This window comes from Megascapheus bottae, chromosome 7, assembly GCF_031878675.1.
Source record: "Megascapheus bottae isolate mThoBot1 chromosome 7, mThoBot2.hap1, whole genome shotgun sequence".
In the NCBI taxonomy this organism is placed as follows: domain Eukaryota; kingdom Metazoa; phylum Chordata; class Mammalia; order Rodentia; family Geomyidae; genus Megascapheus; species Megascapheus bottae.
The window spans coordinates 51,158,099-51,181,052 of record NC_143515.1 but is presented as its reverse complement, the minus strand read 5'-3'; the positions used below and the strand labels follow the sequence as shown (position 1 = coordinate 51,181,052).

General features: G+C 38.4%; 1 protein-coding gene across 1 annotated transcript in view; it reads left to right on the top strand.

Moving 5' to 3' along the window:
- The window catches only part of Gtf2a1l (general transcription factor IIA subunit 1 like), a 58,342-nt gene that overhangs the window by 31,304 nt on the left and 4,084 nt on the right, over positions 1-22,954 (top strand). The window contains exons 7-8 of the mRNA XM_090336974.1: positions 8,670-8,927; positions 10,033-10,122. Coding sequence (XP_090193100.1) covers positions 8,670-8,927; positions 10,033-10,122 — 348 coding nt within the window. The remainder of the gene's footprint in view (positions 1-8,669; positions 8,928-10,032; positions 10,123-22,954) is intronic.

Here is a 22,954-nt window from a genome sequence, read left to right as displayed (position 1 = left end):
ATGGCCGTATGTATCTAGATTTTGCCCTATTCTAAACATCTGCTAGGAGAGTCCAACAACCTGTCATTTATATAATAAGCAAGTCAACTTGCATACTAGCTTCTAAGTACTCAGCAACACTATCTACTCCCATTATGACATGGAACTTTGACCATATCTGGAGTTTTGACCAGGTCTTCCACATCATCAGAAAGTTTGACTATCTGCTATAATTGCTATGGCATGTATAATCATATAAAACAGACCCTGTTCTTTTTTTTTGTAATATTAAAATATTTTTTATTGTAATTAGTAAAAGGGTTACATGATATTTGCCAGATAGAAGGTGCATTAATTCACATACATTGATACCCTTTCACATGTCTTGGTACCCATTACCCTCCCCCCCACACCCCCCACCCATCTTGGTTTTCCCCCCTTCCCTATCAAATTTCAAATAACCAAATACAAATAAATTCAATATATCAGATAACAAAGTGAGTTACTATAACAATATGAGATAACCAAGGGACAGCAAAGGAGATGAGAGACAACATAGTACATTAAGGACAACAATCATTCGTTATACGGCTTTTGTTTCAATATCCTGGAGGTCCTTTCAATTAGCTTCGTACTATATAGCCTTATGTATCAAGATTTTGCTCTATTGCAGATCTCTGCTAGTAGAGCCCAAGGGTTCTACTGATTATGACGAATGAGGGAAACCATTGAGCCTAAGTTCCTTTGAGTCTGGCTTACTTCACTTAATATGATTTTTTCTAAGTCCATTTCCTAACAAATGGGGCGATGTCATTCTTTCTGACAGCAGCATAGAATTCCATTGTGTACACATACCACAACTTGTTGATCCACTCATCAACTGAGGGACATCTAGGTTGGTTCCATATCTTTGCTATGGTGAATAGTGCTGCAATGAACATTGTTGTGGTAGTGGATTTAGTATGCCCTTGTTTCTGGATGGTTGGGTAAATGCCAAGTAGTGGAATTGCTGGGTCATAGGGGAGTTCTATGTTTAGCCTTTTGAGGCACTGCCACACTGCTTTCCATAGTGGTTGAACGAGTTTGCACTCCCACCAACAGTGTAGTAGTGATCCCTCCTGGCCACATCCCCTCCAGCATCTGTTATTATTTGTTTTCCTGATCCTGGCCATTCTAACTGGAGTGAGGTGGAATCTCAGAGTTGTTTTGATTTGCATTTCTTTTATGACCAGAGATGTTGAGCATTTCTTCATGTGTCTATAGGCCAGTTTTGTTTCTTCTTCAGAGAAGACTCTCTTCAAGTCTTTGGCCCATCTTTTAATGGGATGGTTGTTACTTTGGAGATTAGTTTTGGAGTGATTCAATTTTTTGAGTTGTTGATATATTTTAGATATGAGGCCTTAGTCCGTTGTTTGGTTGGTGAAGATCTTCTCCCATTCTGTAGGCTTCCTAATTAATTTACTAGCTATGTCCTTTGCCATACAAAAGCTCCGCAGTTTAATGCAGTCCCACTTATCCAGCCTTCCTCTGATTTGTTGTGATTCTTGGTCCTTATTAAGGAAGTTTCTACCTGTGCCAAGGAGGCCTAGTGTATCTCCTATTCCTTCTTGTAAAGTTTTCAGTGTGTCAGCTTTTACCCCGTGGTCTTTGATCCATTTGGAGTTAATTCTAGTACAAGGTGACAAAGAAGGATCCAACTTTAGTTTTCTGTAGGTGCTTAACCAGTTCTGCCAGCACAACTTGTTGAAGAGGCTGTCTTTCTTCCATTCTATTTTTTTGGCTCCCTTGTCAAAGATTAGGTGGTCATAGGTCTTTGGTTTAATATCTGGGTCCTCAGTTCTATACCATTGGTCTTCAGGCCTGTTCTTGTGCCAGTACCATGCTGTTTTGAGAATTATAGCTCTGTAATAGAGTCTAAAGTTTGGAATTGAAATTCCTCCTGCGCTGTTCTTTCTGCTAAGAAGTGTTTTTGCTATACGGGGTCTTTTATTATTCCATATGAAATTTTGAATTGCCTCTTCTATTTCTTTAAAGAATGCCATTGGGATATTGATGAGTATTGTGTTGAATTTGTAGATAGCCCTTGGCAAGATTGTCATTTTCACAATGTTGATTCTTCCAATCCAGGAGCATGGGAGGTTTTTCCATTTCCTTAGTTCTTCTTTAATTTCCTTTTTCAGGGTTTTAAAGTTTTCATCAAAAAGGTCCTTTACATTCTTAGTTAAGCTAATTCCTAGGTACTTTATTTTCTTTGAGGCTATTGTGAAAGGAGTTGCTTTCCTGATTATTGCCTCGTTCCTCTCACTGTTGGTGTAAAGGAAGGCAGTTGATTTTTGAGGGTTGATTTTATAGCCTGCTACTCTTCCAAAGTTTTGAATCAGCTCAAGGAGCTTGGGAGTAGAGTCTATAGGATTCTTTAAATACAGAATCATGTCATCTGCAAAGAGGGATAGTTTTATTTCCTCTTTCCCTACTTGGATCCCCTTTATGCTTGCTTCTTGCCTTATTGCACTGGCTAGGACTTCTAGTACTATGTTAAAGAGGAGTGGAGAGAGTGGGCATCCTTGTCTCGTTCCTGATTTTAGAGGGAATGGCTTTAGATTTTCACCATTAAGTGTAATACTAGCAGTGGGTTTCTCATACACAGCCTTTATTACATTGAGGAATGTTCCATGGATTCCTAGTTTCTCCAGAGCTTTTAACATAAAGGGGTGTTGGATCTTGTCAAATGCCCTTTCCACGTCTATTGAGACAATCATGTGATTTTTGTCCTTGCTCTTGTTGATGTGTTGAATTATATTAATTGATTTGCGTATGTTGAACCAGCTTTGCCTCCCTGTGATGAATCCAGTTTGATCATAGTGTATAATTTTTTTGATGAGTTGTTGTAGATGGTTGGCCAGTATTTTGTTGAGAAGTTTTGCATCGATGTTCATCAAAGAAATAGGTCTATAGTTCTCTTTCTTTGATGAATCTCTCTCTGGTTTGGGGATGAGGGTTATACTGGCTTCATAGAATGAGTTTGGTAAAGAACCTTCGTTTTCAATTTCGTTGAAGAGCTTGAGGAGTATTGGAGTGAGCTCTGCTTTGAAGACCTTATAGAATTCGGCTGTGAATCCATCTGGCCCTGAGCTTTTCTTAGGTGGAAGTTCTCTAATTGCCATTTCTATTTCAGAGCTTGAAATAGGCCTGTTGAGTTGGGTTGGTTCTTCTTGGTTCAGTGTGTGTATGTTGATATTGGCTAGGAATCCATCCATTTCATCTAGATTCTCAAATTTGTTGGCGTAAAGGTTTGAGAAGTATTCCCTCATGATATTCTGGATCTTGGTAATTTCTGTCGTGATATTACCATTTTCATCTGCGATTTTGTTTATTTCGATATGCTCTCTTCTTTTTTTGGTAAGATTTGCTAAGGGCTCATCAATTTTGTTAATTCTTTCAAAGAAGCAACTCCTTGTTTTGTTGATTCTTTCCATAGTTTTTTTGGATTCCAAATCATTCAATTCTGCTTTGATTTTAATAATTTGCTTCTTTCTACTGGGATTAGGGTTGGTTTGTTGCTCTTTTTCCAGGAGCTTAAGGTGAGACATTAACTTGTTGGTTTGCAGTTTTTCCAACTTGTTGTTGTAGGCACTCAGCGCTATGAGTTTTCCCCCGAGTACTGCCTTTGCTGTGTCCCAAAGGAGTTGGTATTTTGTGTGCTCCTTTTTGTTAAATTTCATAAACTGTTGGATTTCTGTTCTGATCTCTTCGATGACCCATTGGTGATTCAACAATGTGTTGTTCAGTCTCCATGAGTTACAGGGTTTTCTTTGGTGAAGATGTGTGTTCAGTTCCAATTTGATGCCTTTGTGGTCTGAGAGTGTGCATGGAATAATTTCAGTGTTTCTGAATCTGACCAGGTTTGTTTTATTGCCTAAGATGAGATCTATTTTGGAAAATGTTCCATGTGCTGCTGAGAAAAATGTATATTATGTTGTTGCTGGGTGGAATATTCTGCAGATGTCTGTTAGATTTAGTTGGTCTATATAGTTGTTCAGTTCTAAGGTTTCTCTGTTGAGTTTTTGCCTTGTTGATCTGTCCATAGGTGAGAGTGGTGTGTTAAAGTCACCGACAATCACTGTATTTCGATCTATGTATGGTTTCAGTGTAAGTAAAGTTTGCTTGATGAAGTTCGGAGCTCTGGGATTGGGTGTGTAAATATTTAAGATCGTTATGTCTTCCTGGAGGAAAGATCCCTTTAGTAGTATGTAGTAACCTTCTTTGTCTTTTCTTACTAATTTTAGTTTGAAGTCTATTTTATCTGATATGAGGATGGCAACTCCAGCCTGTTTATGGGGGCCGTTAGCTTGATAGAGTTTATTCCAACCTCTCACTTTCAAAAGATGATTGTTTTTTTTGGGTAAGATGTGTCTCTTGAAGACAGCAGAACAATGGATCTTGCTTTTTGATCCAACTAGACAGCCTATGCCGTTTAATTGGAGAGTTAAGTCAATTGATATTGAGAGTTAGGACTGAGAGATATTTATTAGTTCCTACCATTTTTAAAAGCTTTTATTAGGGCCTGTGTCTTGACAGTTCTTGTGGTCCTTAGATGGTATGCTGTTTAGGTGCCATTTCTTTCCGTATATTGCATTTATTTTGGTTTTCTATGTATAGAGCATCTTTGAGAATTCTCTGTAGTGTTGGTTTTGTTGCGACATATTGTTGCAGCTTTTCCCTGGAATGGAATGTTTTTATTGTTCCCTCAGTTATGAATGAGAACTTAGCTGGGTACAGTATTCTTGGTTGGTAGTTATTTGACTTAAGGGCATGACATATTTGCTTCCAGTCACTTCTTGCTTGCATGGTCTCTGCTGAGAAATCTGGGGTTATTCTGATTGGTTTTCCTTTATAGGTTACTGATCCCTTTTCCCTGGCTGCCTTTAGGATCCTTTCTTTGGTTTCTATTGATCCAGTTCAGATTACGATGTGGCGGTAGGATGTTCTTTTCTGGTCAGGTCTGTTTGGGGTTCTAAAAGCTTCTTGTATCTGGATGGGCCTGTCCTTCTGGATATTTGGGAAGTTCTCTGAGATGATTCCCTGAAGTATATTTCCAATACCATTGACCTCTTTCTCCATGCCCTCCTCAATACCCATTAGCCTTAAATTAGGCTTCCTAATTGTATCTTGGACCTCCTGAAGCGCTCTCTTATTTTTCCTAGATTTGGATTGACTCATTTTCTGTTCTTTCTCTATAATAACTAAATTATCTTCAGCCCCAGAAATTCTCTCCTCTGCATTGTCTAACCTGCTATCAAAGCTATCTACTTTATTTTTTATCTCCCTTGCTTCTAACTGCTCATTTTTGATGCCTTCCATCTCTTGTTTTAGATCATGTATGGATTTCTTTAGCTCCTTGATTTCATTTGAGTGGTCAACTCAGTAGCTTTATTTTCTTTGAACATTTGCTGGAGTTCGGTCACCTTTTTATTTGTGGATTCTATGAATTCATCCATCTTTCTTTGAAAAACCTTTATTATGGCCTCCTTTATGGCTTCTTCTTTTTCACTTATCACCTTGTTTATGGTTTCCTCTTGTTCAGCTATGGCTTCCTCCCTTATCTCTTTCTTTATATTTTCACATTTTTTCATTAATGATGTTTATCAATTGCATTTGTATAGCACTTGGAAGACTCTCCTCTAGGTTTGCCAGTGACTGTTCCATTGTCTGTTTACATTGGGTGGGGGATGTTGTTTCTTGATTTGACATTTTCCTTGAGTTTCTTGTTCTGCCCATTTGAAAATGGGAGCAAGATTAATACTAAACACGATTATAGTTTTTCAGATATAACCAACCTAGACCTCTGTAGCTGGCAGACACTAGATGTTCACGTTTTGATTGGTGTTATCACTCTTTCTTTTTGTGCAGTGACAGACCAGACTAATACATCCACTGATAAGCGATTTATTCCCAAAACAATAAGCCTCTCAATCCAATCTCTATTGTCTTTAAGTCCCTCTGAGTCTAGAGAATAATTAAACACTTAGATATACAGTATTGCTCAACAGCCATCAAGTGTAGATCCATGCACTATAAGGGTTGAAAGACGAACAGAGGTCCAGAGATAGAAAAATAGAATGAGAGAGGTCAGGGGAGGTACAAGAGGATTAACATAGGAGTGTAAGAATATTGTAGTAATGAAGAAAAGGTATAGCGTAAGGATAACTGACCTAAGTTGGTAAGTAGGTAGCGTATTTGAGTACAAATTTGGAAAGTATTAGAATAAAACTTATGTGTTGCTGTACGACTAGCTCTTAGCCCAACCAGTGGCCTCACAGTGGACCATGGGATGGATCTGCGAGTTTCCGTCTGAGCGCGGTTGGCAGACGTTTTCCTGTGCTGCTTCCAGGGGCGGCCCCAAGCCAAGGGTCTGGGGATTGAGAGTTTCCAGGGGCTCTCAGCAGGACCAGCAGGAGACCCCTCTGTTCCCAGGGGCGGGGCCCAGCTGGGGACGTGGGCTCCAAGGGCGGAGCCTCGCCTTTTTGATTCTCAGAAGGGGAGCTTGGCTGCTGGTCGGCCCTTCAGATCCCTGCTGTGTTTCCAGTGCTTTGTCAGAGTCTGTGTCTGTGGGGGGCCCCTCAGTGCTGTCTTGTTCAGGATTCCCAGCTCAAGGATGCCCCGCTCAAGAATTGAGGGGGGGCAGATGCTGGCTCCTATTTTCCTGCCCCCTCACCCGCTGTTGTAAGGCAGGGTCCCAGTGCCCTCCACTCTCTAGATCCAGTGGCCTGGGAGAGGAGCCTGGTGGGTGGGTGGGAGCTGGTGGCGGCGAGAGGTGGGGGAGGGGTCCTCATGTTCCGAATTCTTTGAGAAAGTTGGATGTAAGCTTTATCTGGATTTCTTTTCGGGTTTGAGTCCTTCTCCCTTGCTTTTTGAGTTTGTTGTTGTGGATTTCTTAAGGTAGTTGGCTCGTGGGACTCCCTGGTTCTCTCTTTTTGTGAGAGAGAGCTAGGCAGCGTCCCTATTGTCTCGGCACCACCTTCCTTTTTCTCCAGACCCTGTTATTAAAGACCTTGAAATCTTGTTCTCTATGCTGTCTGTAACAAACTAAAAGGAGGGCATGCATGGCGCATTAGAGGTGGACTCTATCCTCAAGCTTGGAGTTTTAATCTTTTTTTCACCCTTCTTAGCTCCGTAACCTTGGTATGGAATTTTTTTTTTAACTCTCAGTGTGTTACAATTAGGTTTAAATTAAGAAATGCTTATAAAGTGTTTAGTAGATGCTTATTTGTTAGATCCGATTGATGAAGCAAAAAAATCCATGTGACAAGAGGTAGTTACTGAATTTCTTTCTATTTCTAAGTTTAAATCTTGATTTTAGTAAAATATATGTCACAGAATTTTCCATGGAAAAATTCAAGCAGAAAAAGAAGTAGTATTAAGTATATTCACAATGTAGTACAACTATCACCACAGTACATTTCCAGAACATTTTCAACATTGGAAACAGAAACTCTGTACTTTTTTTTTTGTTAGTTATGGGACTTGAACTCTGGGCCTGGGTGGTGTCCCTGAGCTCTTCAGCTCAAGGCTATTGCCCTGCCACTTGAGCTACAGCATCACTTCCAGTTTTCTGGTCCTTAATTGGAGATAAGATAAGAGTCTCATGGATTTTCATATCTGGGCTGTCTTTGAACTACAATCCTCAAATCTCAACCTCCTGAGTGGTTAGGATTACAGGTGTGAGCCACCAGTGCCCAGCAACTCTGTAGTTCTTAAAGGTATACAGTAGCCTTTGCATTACTTCCTGTCTCTACGACTTTGCCTGTTCTGGGGAGCCTTGTATAAAGTATATGTGTCTCATTTCACTTAGTATAATTCTTTGCATATTTTATTTATCCATTGATCACAGTGATGATTGTCTTTTCTACCTCATTCAGTTTTTTTTTTTTTTTTATCAATCCCGGGGCTTGAACTCTGGGCCTGAGCCCCATCCCTGAGCTCTTCAGCTCAAGGCTAATGCTCTACTTCATTGAGCCACAGTGCCACTTCTGGTTTTCTGGTGGTTAATTGGAGATGAGAGTATCACAGACTTGGGGCCGGGAGTTTGGCCTAGTGGTAGAGTGCTTGCCTAGCATGCATCAAAATCCAGGTTTGATTCCTTGGTGCCACAAACAGAAAAGTCGGAAATGGGATCGTGGCTCAAGTGGTAGAACCCTAGCCTTGAGGACTGCCCAAGGACAGTGTTCAGACCCTGAGTTCAAGCCTCAAGAATGGAAAAAAAAGTCTCACAGACTTTCATGCGCTGGCTGGCTCTGAACTGCGATCCTCAGATTTCAGCTTCCTAAATAGCTAGGAGTACAGATGTGAGCCACCAGCACCCGGTCAGGTGTTTAGAATAAAAGGTAGTAGTTAAAATTCAAAGGCATTATGATTGTGTACACATATAAAAGCTGGTAAATATTGTATGAAATTCATGGACTCACTTTTTGCTCATGTGCATTATATACATAGTATGTATTAGTATGCTCACTTCATTTTAATTTAAAATTTATTTTTAAGTTACAAGACATAATTTTGGAAATTCAAAATATAGCAACTCAAGGAAGAAATATTTGAATTGACCACTTGTAGAACGTTTGCCAAAATAATTTAAAATTTGATATTTTATGTACTTCGATGTGAATAATTTCATTTCTTTTTCTTTTTAGAATTCGACTTCTCAGATAAATTTGAGCATTCGAGTAACTGATGATGATGCTAATGACATAGTTCAAATAGATGGAACTGGTGATATGTCTTCTAATGAAGAAATAGAAAATATACGAGAGGTCGACAATGAATTTCTGGGGGTTATTGATGCAGGAGATCTAAAGGTGCTTAAAGAAGAAACTGACAGTGTATCAAATGAAGAGTCCTCTACAAACAGTAGTGATAATGAAGACCCTCAAGTAGACATTGTGGAGGAGGTGAGTGGGGTTTGCTTTGGAGCTTGAACTGTGTTTAATTATAACCTCTGTGCTTCAGTGTATTTGGGAACCAGGTGCAAAGAAGAATTAAGATTACCTCTTTCCTTACTCTTAAATTCTTTTGGATCTTGGAACTTAGAACTTGTCTCTTAAATTGACTTAAAGCAGAGTAAGCATTAGGATCCAGCTTTATATGAGTTGCCCTTAGCTAGAGATAGCAGGAGGCTTGGGGGATGCAGAGGTTCACAAAAGCAGGCTGTCAGAGGCATAGATTTTATGTTCTGATTCACATGTTCTGCTGAATACAGTAAAATCTGGGTGGGATATGGTAATTAAGTTTATAAGAAGCATTATCATTTATGGGCCTTATTCTATTATGTGCCTGTCATACTAAGTTTAATATGCTCTGTCTTATTTAATAATTCAACAAGTCATCTTCTCCCCTTTCACCCTTCCCCCCTTGGCCCTTTCCTCTTCTTCCTTTTCCTTCCCCCCCTTACTACTACTACTTCATTCCTCTTCCTCCTCCTCTTCCTCCTCCTCTTCCTCCCCCTCTTCTTCTACTTCCTCTTCTTCTTCTTCCTCCTCCTCCTCTTCTACCTCTTCTTCCTCCTCCTCCTCTTCTTCTACCTCCTCTTCTTCCTCCTCCTCCTTCTCTTCTACCTCCTCTTCTTCCTCCTCCTCCTCTTCTACCTCCTCTTCTTCCTCCTCCTCCTCTTCTACCTCCTCTTCCTCCTCCTCCTCTTCTACCTCCTCTTCTTTGTCCTCCTCCTCCTCTTCTACCTCTTCTTCTTCCTCCTCCTCCTCCTCTTCCTCCTCCTTTTCTTCTTCCTCCTTCTTTTCCTCCTCCTCCTCTTCTTCCTCCTCCTCTTCCTCCCTCTTTTTCCTCCTCTTCCTCCCTCTTCTCCATGGAGCCTTTAGTAACTTAATTGAAGGTTAATTATGTCATTAAGTGGCTTAGCTGGTTATTGAGACACAGGACACCAGATCTTAAAGTATGGTACTATTCTGCCTCTCCAAGCTCCTTTCTTCCTACATGTATCTCCAGCTTTGAAACATTTGAAGCCCCATGAAATTTATTAATGTGATCATCTTTCATCTTTAGGATCCTCTAAATTCAGGAGATGATGCTAGTGAGCAGGATGTGCCAGACTTGTTTGACACAGATAATGTGATTGTCTGTCAGTATGACAAGGTACTGTGTTCACCTTTTGGACTCTGGGTTTATTAATTGCATTTATAGTTGGAAGGTACATAAAGTGGTGGGAGATAGATGGTGAGTTACAGTTCAGAGTTAACAGACTCACACAACATCTGCTTCATTCTGGGAGGTGTGAGTTTGCATTTACATCCAGCACTGTGCTGTGTGGCCTCAGTGATAGGACAAGAAGTCTTTGTCTCAAGGAAGGGAAAAAGTCTTAGCAAGCTATGATATTTCTTAGGGAATAATAAAGTTACACAGATTGGGATGGCAGGCAAATCGAAAGCTAAAATAAGGGTCAGGTAAACCAAATGCTAAGATGAGTGTCACATAAGTCAAATGTTAGCATATGGTAGGCAGGAGTCCTAAAAATGGCAAGGAAATACAAGAAGTCATTTGCAGCTGGAGTTCTTTGCAAGTCCATCGGGGGTTTAGAAACTGGGCTAGTGTGATTTACAGGATAGAAGCCAATATAGAGAGCAGGCATTTGAAAAGAGCCTGATGAAAGGCAAAAAAAAAAAAAAAAAGAATGGGGTAGTATGCACAAGAGGCAGGGAAGAGACAGTTCTGAGTTGAATAAATGGTATTTTGTTGCATGGCCAAAGAAGGGATACTGGGCTGGGGAAAAGAGTAGGGAATAGATCAGATCAGATTAACCTAAATGCTAGTAAGAGTCGTCTAAACTTGGTCTGAAGGACATTAAAGTTAATCAGAGTAAATAACAAAAAACAACAACTGCCATGTTTAATGTTTCAGTGTAGGCAGGCAGAAACCAGATGTAGGTTGGGAGGATAGCGTGAGAATAAAGAAAATGTAGAGGTTATGAAATTATGATAGGAGAATCAGGGAGACTGGTCATGAGTTGAAGGTTTCAAGTATGAAGATTGCTATCAGTAGAATTTTAGTTTTAGCAACTAAAAAAGTAATTACTGATTGTGCCATTTGTGGTGGCTCATACCTGAAATCCAAGCTCCTTGAAAGGCTGAAATTAGAAGAATCATGATTAGAATTTTGGTTATCCTTTGTAGAATGATAATCCTATGTCCTCAATACATGACTATTTTCTTAAAACAGACTTGAGGTATTAACATACTATGCAATTTGCCTATTGGAAGTATTAATGCATATATGCAAACATCTTCACTGTCAATTGTAGAGTCATTGTCATCTCAGAAAGCAACCCCATATCTTCAGTTCTCACTGTAATGTTTATTTTTTTGCCAGAAAAATTAGTCTTTATTGGGAAGACTTTAAAACAAAGACTTGGGGACCAAGGGTGTGACTCAGGTGACAGAATTCAATCCCCAGTGGGTGGAGGGATTATTTCAGCTGAGAATTCAGTTAGACTCTGATGCATTTCTAATTATTACTATGGTGCTACAGTAAGAAGTGATCTTCTCAATTGTTTTTTACATAATAATTGGTCTAAGCCTTTCCCAGTAGTCTAAATATTGAGTGAGACATTGTTGTGCCATTCTGAAATACTGAGATGCCTCAAGAACTTAATTGTTCTTTTTTTATTGTAATGTGTAGAGGGGTCACAGTTACATTGGCCAGACAGAGGGTACATCACTTCTCACACATTGACTCACTCTAATATTTCTTGTACCCTTTGATTTTACGCTTGAGGAACTATGGATCCATTTTGGGTTTCTTTAGATTTCTCTGTTCTGGAATTTCATGTGAAGGAATAATGCAGTCTGAAGTCTTTTGTAACACACATTTTTTTTTCTTGTCTATGGACCTTGAGATTGTTTCCTACTGTAGGGGAAAGAAAGTAATATATTTTCTCATCTGTAAGTTCATAGCTGAGGCTCCTAATAAAGAGAGATTGACAGGAGAAAGGCACACAAATTTATTTAAGATAAATTTTACATTGCACAGGAAACCTTAGGAATGAAGACACAGGAGGAAAAAATAGACAAGGTTAATTTCATTCAATAGTAATGTGTACAGTGTGAACTACCATGGTGCAATCCGTTGGTACTACTAATATACACAGAAAATAAATCAAAGGAAGTGAAAACAGGCTCTTTTGTTAGGGACAATGGAATGGGTGAATGTGGTTGAAACATTGCATGTATGAAAGTACTTCCACAGTGAAATCAATTGGAATTATTATTGTTATTTTTCCTATCAGTTGTGGGGCTTGAACTCAGGGCGTGGTGCTGTGTCTGAGCCTCTGTCCCTGTGCCCAAGGCTAGCTACCACTTCAGCCACAGTTCCTTGGTTTTTGAGTGGTTAATTGGAGATAAGAGTTTCATGGGGACTTTTCTGTATGGGCTGGCTTTGAACCATAATCCTCATATTTCTGTCTTCAGAGTAGCTAGAATTACAGATATGAGCCATACAGAAATATAATCAGAAAACCATACAAAAATATAATCAGAGGAAAAATGGGTATGATCTATTAGTAATAAACTGGAGGGACTTAGCAAGGCCTTCTTGTTCAAAACTGTCTCAGTATTCCTTGATCTTCAGAGGTAATGGGTACAGGATAGACACCTCTGGATTAAGGGCTGTATGGCTGGGTGCTCATGGCTCTCCCCTGTAACTCTGGCTACTCAGGAGGCTGAGATATGAGGATCACAGATTAAAGCCAGCCCAGGAAGGAAAGTCCATGAGACTCTTTTTTTCATATATTTTTTATTGTAATTATTGGAAGGGTTACATTATATTCACCAGATAGAAGGTGCATTGCTTCACAAACAATGAATACTCATTCTCATGTTTTAGTCCCCATTTCCCTCTCCCCATCCCTACCCCTCATCTTGTTTCCGCCCCTTCCCTATCCTATTTCAAATAACCAAATAAACCTATATACAATATATCAGATAACAAAGTGAAATACTGTAACAATATGAGATAACCAAGAGACAGCAAAAGAGATGAGAGATAGTACAGTAAGGACAATAATCAGTCATTATTATATGGCTTTTGTTTCTATATCACATAGGTCCTTTCATTTAGCGTCAAACTATATGGCCTTATATATCTTAGGTTTTGTTCTATTCTAAATCTCTGCTAGGAGAGCCCAAGGTTTCTACTGATTATGACAAATGAGGGAAACCATTGAGCCTATGTTCCCTTTGGGTCTGGCTTACTTCACTTAATATGATTTTTTTCTAAGTCTTTTCATTTCCTTACAAATGGGGCAATGTCATTCTTTCTGACAGAAGCATAGAATTCCATTGTGTATAAATTCCACATCTTGTTGATCCACTCATCAACTGAGGGACATTTGGGTTGGTTCCATATCTTTGCTATAGTAAATAGTGCTGCAATGAACATCGTTGTGCTAATGGATTTAGTATGTCTTTGTTTCTGGACTATTGGGTAAATGCCAAGTAGTGGAATTGCTGAGTCTTAGAGGAACTCTATGTTTAGTCTTTTGAGGAACTGCCATATTGCCTTCCATAGTGGTTGAATGAGTTTGCACTCCCCCAACAGTGTAGCAGTGACTACAGAGTGGGAGAAGATCTTCACTAACCACACAACAGACAAAGGCCTCATATCTAAAATATATCAACAGCTCAAAAAATTGAATCAATCCAAAACTAATCTCCAAAGAAACAACCATCCCATTAAAAGATGGGCCAAAGACTTAGAGAGTCTTCTCTGAAGAAGAAATAAAAGTGGCCTATAGACACGTGAAGAAATGCTCAACATCTCTGGCCATAAAAGAAATGCAAATCAAAACAACTCTAAGATTCCACCTCCAGTTAGAATGGCCATGATCTCTAATAACAACAGATGTTGGTGGGGATATGGCCAGGAGGGATCACTACATGAGACTCTTCAATTAATCATAAGAAAACTGGAAGTAGAGTTGTGGCTCAAAGCAGTAGTATGTAAGCCTTGAGCAGAAAAGAGTCTAGGGACAATGCCGAAGCCCCATGTTCAAGCCCCATGAGCAAAAGAAAATAAAAGATAAGGGAATGATGGAAAGTAGCAGAATTCTTTTGAGGGTTAAGGGAAAGAGACTTCTGGTTTCTACTATTTTTTGAGGACAGGGTGTCATATTTGGGGGAGTGTGTCTTGAGTCTCATTTGTACCTTTTGGTTACCTTTGTACCTTTGTTTGATAAACACTGATGCACATGTGTTTGTGTGTGTGTGTGTGTGTGTGTGTGTGTGTGTGTGTGTGTGTGTGTGTATGTATTTTCATTTGTTTTGGTGTGTTCTGGGAAGTGAAGTTCCTGCTTCATATGGTAACATTTTAAGGAGCTACTAGATTGTTGGACAAGCTGGTACAGCTAGTTCTATGTTCTACTAGCTATGCTTGGGGATTTAAATTTCTCCACAGCCTTGTCATGTTGGCTACCTGACTTTTTAGTCTCGACACCCCAGTGGGTGAGCAGGGATATCCATCGCATTGTAGCTTTAATTTTGTCTCTTTTGAGTCACAATTTGAAATACTTAAAGGAAACAAAGGGTAATATTTTGAATTGCTAAAAAGCAAAAAGAAATCCTTTGGTTCAAATTCATGGTCACTTTCTTCCTTAAAACATTTTATATATAGAAAAATAGAAATTTAGATGCTAGAAAATGTAAACAAAAGATGGATCAGGGCATAGAAAAGTGACAGCTCTTATTCTGAAACTTACTTTAGTTTCTTATAAATTGTGTATTGCCTTCTAGTTTCTTATAAATTGTGTATTGCCTTCTACAATGAAAACATTGTAAGTTGCTTATTATATCTATATTCCTTAAAGTTGCATAAAGAATTTTCTGGAACATTATGTATTTAGTATCCACTGTTGCACTGTGAAAGAAAGCTTGTAATTAATTACATGGGCTTTGCATTTTTCAGTGGTTTCTTTTTATCCCTTCATAGTTTTTCCTTTGCTTCTTATAATAACCTTGTGGAGTAAATAAAAGCAATATTGCTTGTATAGTGTTACATCTAGTTGTTGGAGAGTACTCTAATTAGTGACTATTTAAAGAATAGTATTAAAATATTAATAGGAACCAGAGCATTAGAGAGGCATTGAAATTATTTTAAGAGGGAGTGATGAAGTCATAAGATAGTAGCTAAGAGAATGTGTCTGAAAGGTCAAAGTAGAATGGGAAATGCTATTACAGTGGTTTTTATAAAGGGAAAATTTCCCAGTTTATGCCATTAGTTGATTCAGTTAGACTAGTATTAGATGGAAACAAACACAAATGAGAAGAGTTGTTGTATTTTAAGGCCAGTAGCATTATTTTTCCTGGATCAGAATGTACATTTTAAAAAGACCCCCAAATGATTTGCTTATTTACTTAAATTTGAAATAGCAGATTTTGTTAAAAAAAAAAAACAGCCCACAGAATTCTCACAGAATTCTCTTAGGTGAGAGAGTTAAAAGAGGAAGAGCGACTTCCTGCTTCTGCTGTATTTGGAATGTGTCTTGAGTCTCATTTGTACTTTTTGGTTAATACATGAAATGTTTCAATAAACATTAATGCACACATTTTTGTGTGGACATATTTTCATCTGATTTTGTAAAAATGGTGTATTTTATTTTGTTTTGGTGAGCAGGTAGAATTCATTTTATAAAATTAGTAAATTAATACTTGAGGGGACACTTTGAAGATATGAATATGTCTAATAAAAAACAAAGGTCTAAATGAAAGCACTGTTCTACACATTGGTCTACACATAATGCATTAATTGTATGGACATGTTATTTTACAGGCCTTGAAAATAGCAAAGATTTATGTAAAGACTGAAGTAATTAGGATATTCAAGGGAAAAACTAGTGGTACAATGAAACCTTCTACAAGAGACAAGAATGTTCTGTTTAGAGTAGGACACTGTTTATATATAAGTGGAACTTGAAGCCACCAGAATAGACAATGTCTTCATCTGACAATTTAGAAAACTTGCTTCCAAGTTTGTCCTTTTAATGCAAGTACAACAATCAATTGCTTTGTCTGTGTCTGTGCATTATACAATGTTGGCATATGGTATAGTCTGTTTTTGACTTACTATCTGTGCATCCTGCTTCTTGTCTATTACTGTCTTGAGTGTAAGTAACTAGTTAAATTGATTTGTAAATGCATTTGCACAGTTACTTTATTCAAGTACAAGTCTAAAAGATTGTATAAGTCAGGTGTCAGTGGCTCACGCCTATAATCCTAGTTACTCAGGAGTCTGAGATCTGAGGATTGCAGATCAAAGCCAGCTCGAGCACAAAAACCGGTGAGACACTTATCTCCAATTAACCACCGGAAAGCCACAGTGGTACTGTGGCTCAAGGGTTCAGGTGGTAGCTTTGAGCTGAAGAGCTCAGGGACAGCACCCAGGCCCAGAGTTCAAGCCCCACATTGGACAAAAAAATAAAAGAATAAGAATAAAGGATGTATAGACCATACTGCCACACAGTATTTTGCCATTTGCCATCTTTTTTATAATCACCATCCCTTTCAGATATGTTGTAGTAATATTTTTTAGCTTTCTTCACTTGTTTATTTTATGTATCCCTTTTCATTGCTACAGATACGCGAATGAGAAATAAAGAAACATCAAAAGAGAGAGATAAATAATGGTGAAAATGGAAAACTACCATGTTTCTAATTTCCCCACCTTCCACACTTAATTTACAGATCTTAGTATCTATTTCCAGGACCTTACATCCTTAATAGAGATCATTCAATTTATATCCTTCGTCCCTTTGTTGTTTGAAAATGGGATATATTATTCACTTATTATTGATTTTGGTAGTACTGGAGATTTAACTCAAGGCTTCTCAATTGGTAGGCAGGCACTTACCTGCTTGAGCCATGTTCCCAGCCCCTTATGGCTTTGGTTAATTTTTTTTTTGCCAGTCCTGGGCTTGAGCACAGGGCATCAGCCCAGTCCTTGGACTTTCTCAAGGCTAGAGCTCTACCACTTGAGTCTCAGCACCACTTCCAGCTTTTTGCTATGTATGTGGGGTACTGAGGAATCGAACCCGGGTCTTTGTGCATGCTAGGCAAGCACTCTACCACTAGGCCAAATTCCCAGCCCCTCTGGTTACTTTTTTATTTTTAAAAAAAGAACTTTTTAACATTGATTTTTTTCATATATTTTTATTGTAATTAATAGAAGGGTTACATTATATTTGCCAAATAAAAGGTGCATTACTTCACATACATTGATACCCTTTCTCATGTCTTGGTCCCCATTTCCCTCCCCACAACCCCACTCCTCATCTTGTTTTCCCCCCTTCCCTATCCAATTTCAAATAACCAAATATATCCAATAAATCACATAACAAAGTGAGATACTGTAACAATATGAGATAACCAAGGGACAGCAAAAGAAATATTAAGTACAACAATCACTCATTATGTGGCTTTTGTTTCTATATTCTAGAGGTCCTTTCATTTAGCATCATACTGTATGGCCTTATGTATCTAGGTTTTGCTCTATTGCAAATCTCTGCTAGGAGAGCCCAGGGTTTCTACTGATTTTGACAAATGAGGGAAACCATTGAGCCTATGTTGCTTTGAGTCTGGGTTACTTCACTTAATATGATTTTTTCTAAGTCTTTCCATTTCCTAACAAATGGGGCAATGTCATTCTTTCTGACAGCAGCATAGAATTTCATTGTGTACAAATACCACATCTTGTTGATCCACTCAAGTGAGGGACATCTGGGTTGGTTCCATATCTTTGCTATGGTAAATAGTGCTGCAATGAACATCGTTGTGCTAGTGGATTTAGTATGTCCTTGTTTCTGGACTATTGGGTAAATGCCAAGTAGTGGAATTGCTGGGTCATAGGGGAGTTCTATGTTTAGCCTTTTGAGGCACTGCCATACTGCTTTCCATAGTGGTTGAACGAGTTTGCACTCCCACCAACAGTGTAGTAATGATCCCTTCTGGCCACATCCCCTCCAGCATCTGTTATTAGTTTTCTTTATCCTGGCCATTCTAACGGGAGTGGGGTGGAATCTCAGAGTTGTTTTGATTTGCATTTCTTTTATGACCAGAGATGTTGAGCATTTCTTCATGAGTCTATAGGCCATTTTTATTTCTTCTTCAGAGAAGATTCTCTTTAAATCTTTGGCCCATCTGTTAATGGGATGGTTGTTACTTTGGAGATTAGTTTTGGAGTGATTCAATTTTTTGAGCTGTTGATATATTTTAGATATGAGGCCTTTGTCTGTGTGGTTAGTGAAGATATTCTCCCATTCTGTAGGCTTCCTAATTAATTTACTAGCTATGTCCTTTGCCATACAAAAGCTCAGCAGTTTAATGCAGTCCCACTTATCCAGCCTTTCTCTGATTTGTTGTGATTCTTGGTTCTTATTAAGAAAGTTTCTACCTGTGCCAAGGAGGCCTAGTGTATCTCCTATTCCTTCTTGTAAAGTTTTCATTGTGTCAGCTTTTACCTCTAGGTCTTCCTGAGGATCCATTTGGAGTTAATTCTAGTGCAGGGTGACAAAAAAGGATCCAACTTTAGTTTTCTGCAGGTGCTTAGCCAGTTCTGCCAGCATCACTTGTTGAAGAGGCTGTCTTTCTTCCATTCTATTTTTTTGGCTCCCTTGTCAAAGATTAGGTGGCCATAGGTCTTTGGTTTAATATCTGGGTCCTCAGTTCTATTCCACTGGGCTTCAGGCCTGTTCTTGTGCCAGTACCAAGCTGTTTTGATAATTATAGCTCTGTAATAGAGTCTAAAGTTTGGTATTGAAATTCCTCCAGCGCTGTTTTTTCTGCTAAGAAGTGTTTTTGTTATACAGGGTCTTTTATTATTCCATATGAAATTTTGGATTGCCTCTTCTATTTCTTTAAAGAATGACATTGGGATATTGATGGGTATTGTGTTGAATTTGTAGATAGCCCTTGGCAAGATTGTCATTTTCACGATGTTGATTCTTCCAATCCAGGAACATGGGAGGTTTTTTCATTTCCTTAGTTCTGCTTTAATTTCCTTTTTCAGGGTTTTAAAGTTTTCATCAAAAAGGTCCTTTACATTCTTAGTTAAGCTAATTCCTAGGTACTTTATTTTCTTTGAGGCTATTGTGAAAGGAGTTGCTTTCCTGATTATTGCCTCATTCCTCTCACTGTTGGCATAGAGGAAGGCAGTTGATTTTTGAGAGTTAATTTATACCCTGCTACTCTTCCAAAGTTTTGAGTCACCTCAAGGAGCTTGGGAGTGGAGTCTATAGGATTCTTTAAATACAGAATCATGTCATCTGCAAAGAGGGAAAGTTTTACTTCCTCTTTCCCTATTTGGATCCGCTTTATGCTTGATTCTTGCCTTATTGCTCTGTCTAGGAATTCTAATACTATGTTAATGAGGAATGGAGAGAGTGGGCATCCTTGTCTCATTCTTGATTTTAGAGGGAATGGTTTTAGCTTTTCACTATTAAGTGTAATGCTAGCTGTGGGTTTGTCATACACAGCCTTTGTTATACTGAGGAATGTTCCATGAATTCCTAGTTTTTCCAGAGCTATTAACATAAAGCCATGTTGAATCTTGTCAAATGCCTTTTCTGCATCTATTGAGACAATCATGTGATTTTTGTCCTTGCTCCTGTTGATGTGTTGAGTTATTTAATTGATTTGTGTATATTGAACCAGCTTTGCCTCCCTGTGATGAATCCTGTTTGATCATAGTGTATAATTTTTTTGATGAGTTGTTGTAGACGGTTGGCCAGTATTTTGTTGAGAAGTTTTGCATCGATGTTCATCAAAGAAATAGGTTTATAATTCTCTTTCTTTGATGAATCTCTGTCTGGTTTGGGGATGAGGGCTATACTGGTTTCATAGAATGAGTTTGGTAAAGAACCTTCATTTTCAATTTCGTTGAAGAGCTTGAGGAATATTGGTCTGAGCTCTGCTTTGAAGACCTTATAGAATTCAGGTGTGAATCCCTCTGGCCCTGGGCTTTTCTTAGGTGGAAGGTCTCTTATTGCCATTTCTATTTCAGTGCTTGAAATAGGCCTGTTTAGTTGGGTTAGTTCTTCTTGGTTCAGTGTGGCTATGTTAATATTGGCTAGGAATTCATCCATTTATTCTAGATTCTCAAATTTGTTGGTGTAAAGGTTTGAGAATTATTCCCTCATGATGCTGTGGATCTTGCTAATTTCTGTCGTGATATTACCATTTTTGTCTGTGATTTTGTTTATTTTGGTATGCTCCCTTCTTTTTTTGGTGAGATTTGCTAAGGGTTTGTCAATTTTGTTAATTCTTTCAAAGAAGCAACTCCTTGTTTTGTTGATTCTTTCTATAGTTTTTTTGGATTCCAATTCATTTAATTCTGCTTTGATTTTAATTATTTTCTTCCTTCTTGTGGAATTAGGGTTGGTTTGTTGCTCTTTTTCTAGGAACTTAAGATGACACATTAAATTGTTGGTTTGTGATTTTTCCAATTTGTTATTGTAGGCACTCAGAGTTATAAATTTTCCTCTCAGTACTGCCTTTGCCGTGTCCCAAAGGAGCTGGTATTTTGTGTGCTCCTTTTTGTTAAATTTCACAAACTGTTGGATTTCTGTTCTGATCTCTTTGATGACCCATTGGTGATTCAACAATGTATTGTTCAATCTCCATAAGTTATAGGGTTTTCATTGGTGGAGATTGGAGTTCATTTCCAATTTGATGCCTTTGTGGTCTGAGAGTGTGCAGGGAATAATTTCAGTGTTTCTGAATCTGTCCAGGTTTGTTTTATGGCCTAAAATGTGGTCTATTTGGGAAAATGTTCCATGTGCTGCTGAAAAAAACGTATATTGTGTTGCTTCTGGGTGGAATAATCTGCAGATGTCTGTTAGATCTAGTTGGTCTATATAGTTGTTCAATTCTAAGGTTTCTCTGTTGAGTTTTTGCCTTGTTGATCTGTCCATAGGTGAGAGTGGTGTGTTAAAGTCACCAACAATCACTGTGTTTCGATCTATGTATGGTTTCAGTGAAAGTAAAGTTTGCTTGACGAAGTTTAGAGCTCTGGGATTAGGTGTGTAGATATTTATGATGGTTATGTCCTCCTTGAGGAAAGATCCGTTAATAGTATGTGGTAACCTTCTTTGTCTTTTCTCACTAATTTTAGTTTGAAGTCTATTTTATCTGATATGAACATGGCAACTCCAGCTTGTTTATGGGGACCGTTAGCTTGATAGAGTTTATTCCAACCTCTCACTTTCAAAAAATGTTTTTTTGGGTAAGATGTGTCTCTTGAAGACAGCAGAACGATGGATCTTGCTTTTTGATTCAAGTAGATAATCTATGTCATTTAATTGGAGAGTTAAGTCCATTAATATTGAGAGTCAGGATTGAGAAATATCTATTAGTTCCTGCCATTTTTACAAGCTTTCATTAGGGCCTGTGTCTTGATAGTTTTTGTGGTACTTAGATGTTATGAGTTTTAGGTGCCATGTCTTTCTCTTTATTACATTTGTGTTGGTTTTCTATGTGTAGAACATCTTTGAGAATTTTCTGTAATGTTGGTTTGGTTGCTTCATAATGTTGCAGCTTTTCCCTGGAATGGAATGTTTTTATTGTTCCCTCAGTTATGAATGAGAGCTTTGCTGGGTACAGTATTCTTGGTTGGTAGTTATTTGACTTCAGGGCATGACATATATCCTTCCAATCTCTTCTTGCTTGCATGGTCTCTGCTGAGAAATCTGGGGTTATTATGATTGGTTTGCCTTTATAGGTCATTGTTCTCTTCACCCTGGCTGCCTTTAGGATCCTTTCTTTAGTCTCTATTGATCCAGTTCGGGTTATAATGTGGAGGTGAGATGTCCTTTTTGGTCAGGTCTGTTTGGGCTTCTAAAAGCTTCTTGTATCTGGATGGGCCTGCCCTTCTGGATATTTGGGAAATTCTCTGAGATTATTCCCTGAAGTATATTTCCAATACCATTGACCTCTTTCTCCAGACCCTCCTCAATACCAATTAGCCTTAAATTAGGCTTCCTAATTGTATCTTAGACCTCCTGTAGTGTTTTCTCATATTTCCTAGATTTGAATTGACTCATTTTCTGTTCTTTCTCTAGAACAACTAAGTTATCTTCAACCCTGGAAATTGTCTCTTCTGCATTGTCTAACCTGCTATCAAAGCTTTCTCCTTTATTCTTCATCTCCCTTGCTTCTAATTGCTCATTTTTAATGCCTTGCATCTGTTCTTTTAGATCATGTATGGATTTCTTTAGCTCCTTGATTTCCATTTGAGTGGTTAGCTCAGTAGCTTTATTCTCTTTGGACATTTGTTGGAGTTCGGTCACCTTTTTGTTTGTGAATTCTATGAATTCATCCATTTTTCTTTGAAAAACCTTTATTATGGCCTCCTTTATGGCTTCCCCTTTTTTACATATCACCTTGTTTATGGTTTCTTCTTGTTTAGCTGTGGCTTCCTCCCTTATCTCTTTCTTTATATTTTCACATTTTTCATTAATGATGTTTATCAGTTGCATTTGTAGAGCACTTGGAAGGCTCTCCTCTAGATTTGCCACTGACTGTTCCATTGCCTGTTTATGTTGGGTGGGAGATGCTACTCCTTGATTTGATATTTTTCTTGAGTTTCTTGTTGTGCCCATTTGAAACTGGGAGCAAGATTAATACTAAACAAGATTATAATTTTTCAGATATAAGTAACCTAGACCTTTTTAGTTGGCTGACAATAGATGTTCGCTCTTTTAGATTGGTAATATCACTCTCTCTTTTTGTGCACTTACATACAAATCTAATACCATCACTGATGACCAATTTATGACCAAAACAATAAGCCCCTCAATCCAATCTCTATTGTATTTAAGTCCCTCTGGACCTAGAGTATAATTGATCACCTAGATACACAACATTGCTCAACAACCATCAAATGTAGATCCATGCATTATAAGAGTTGAAGGATGAACAGAGGACCAGAG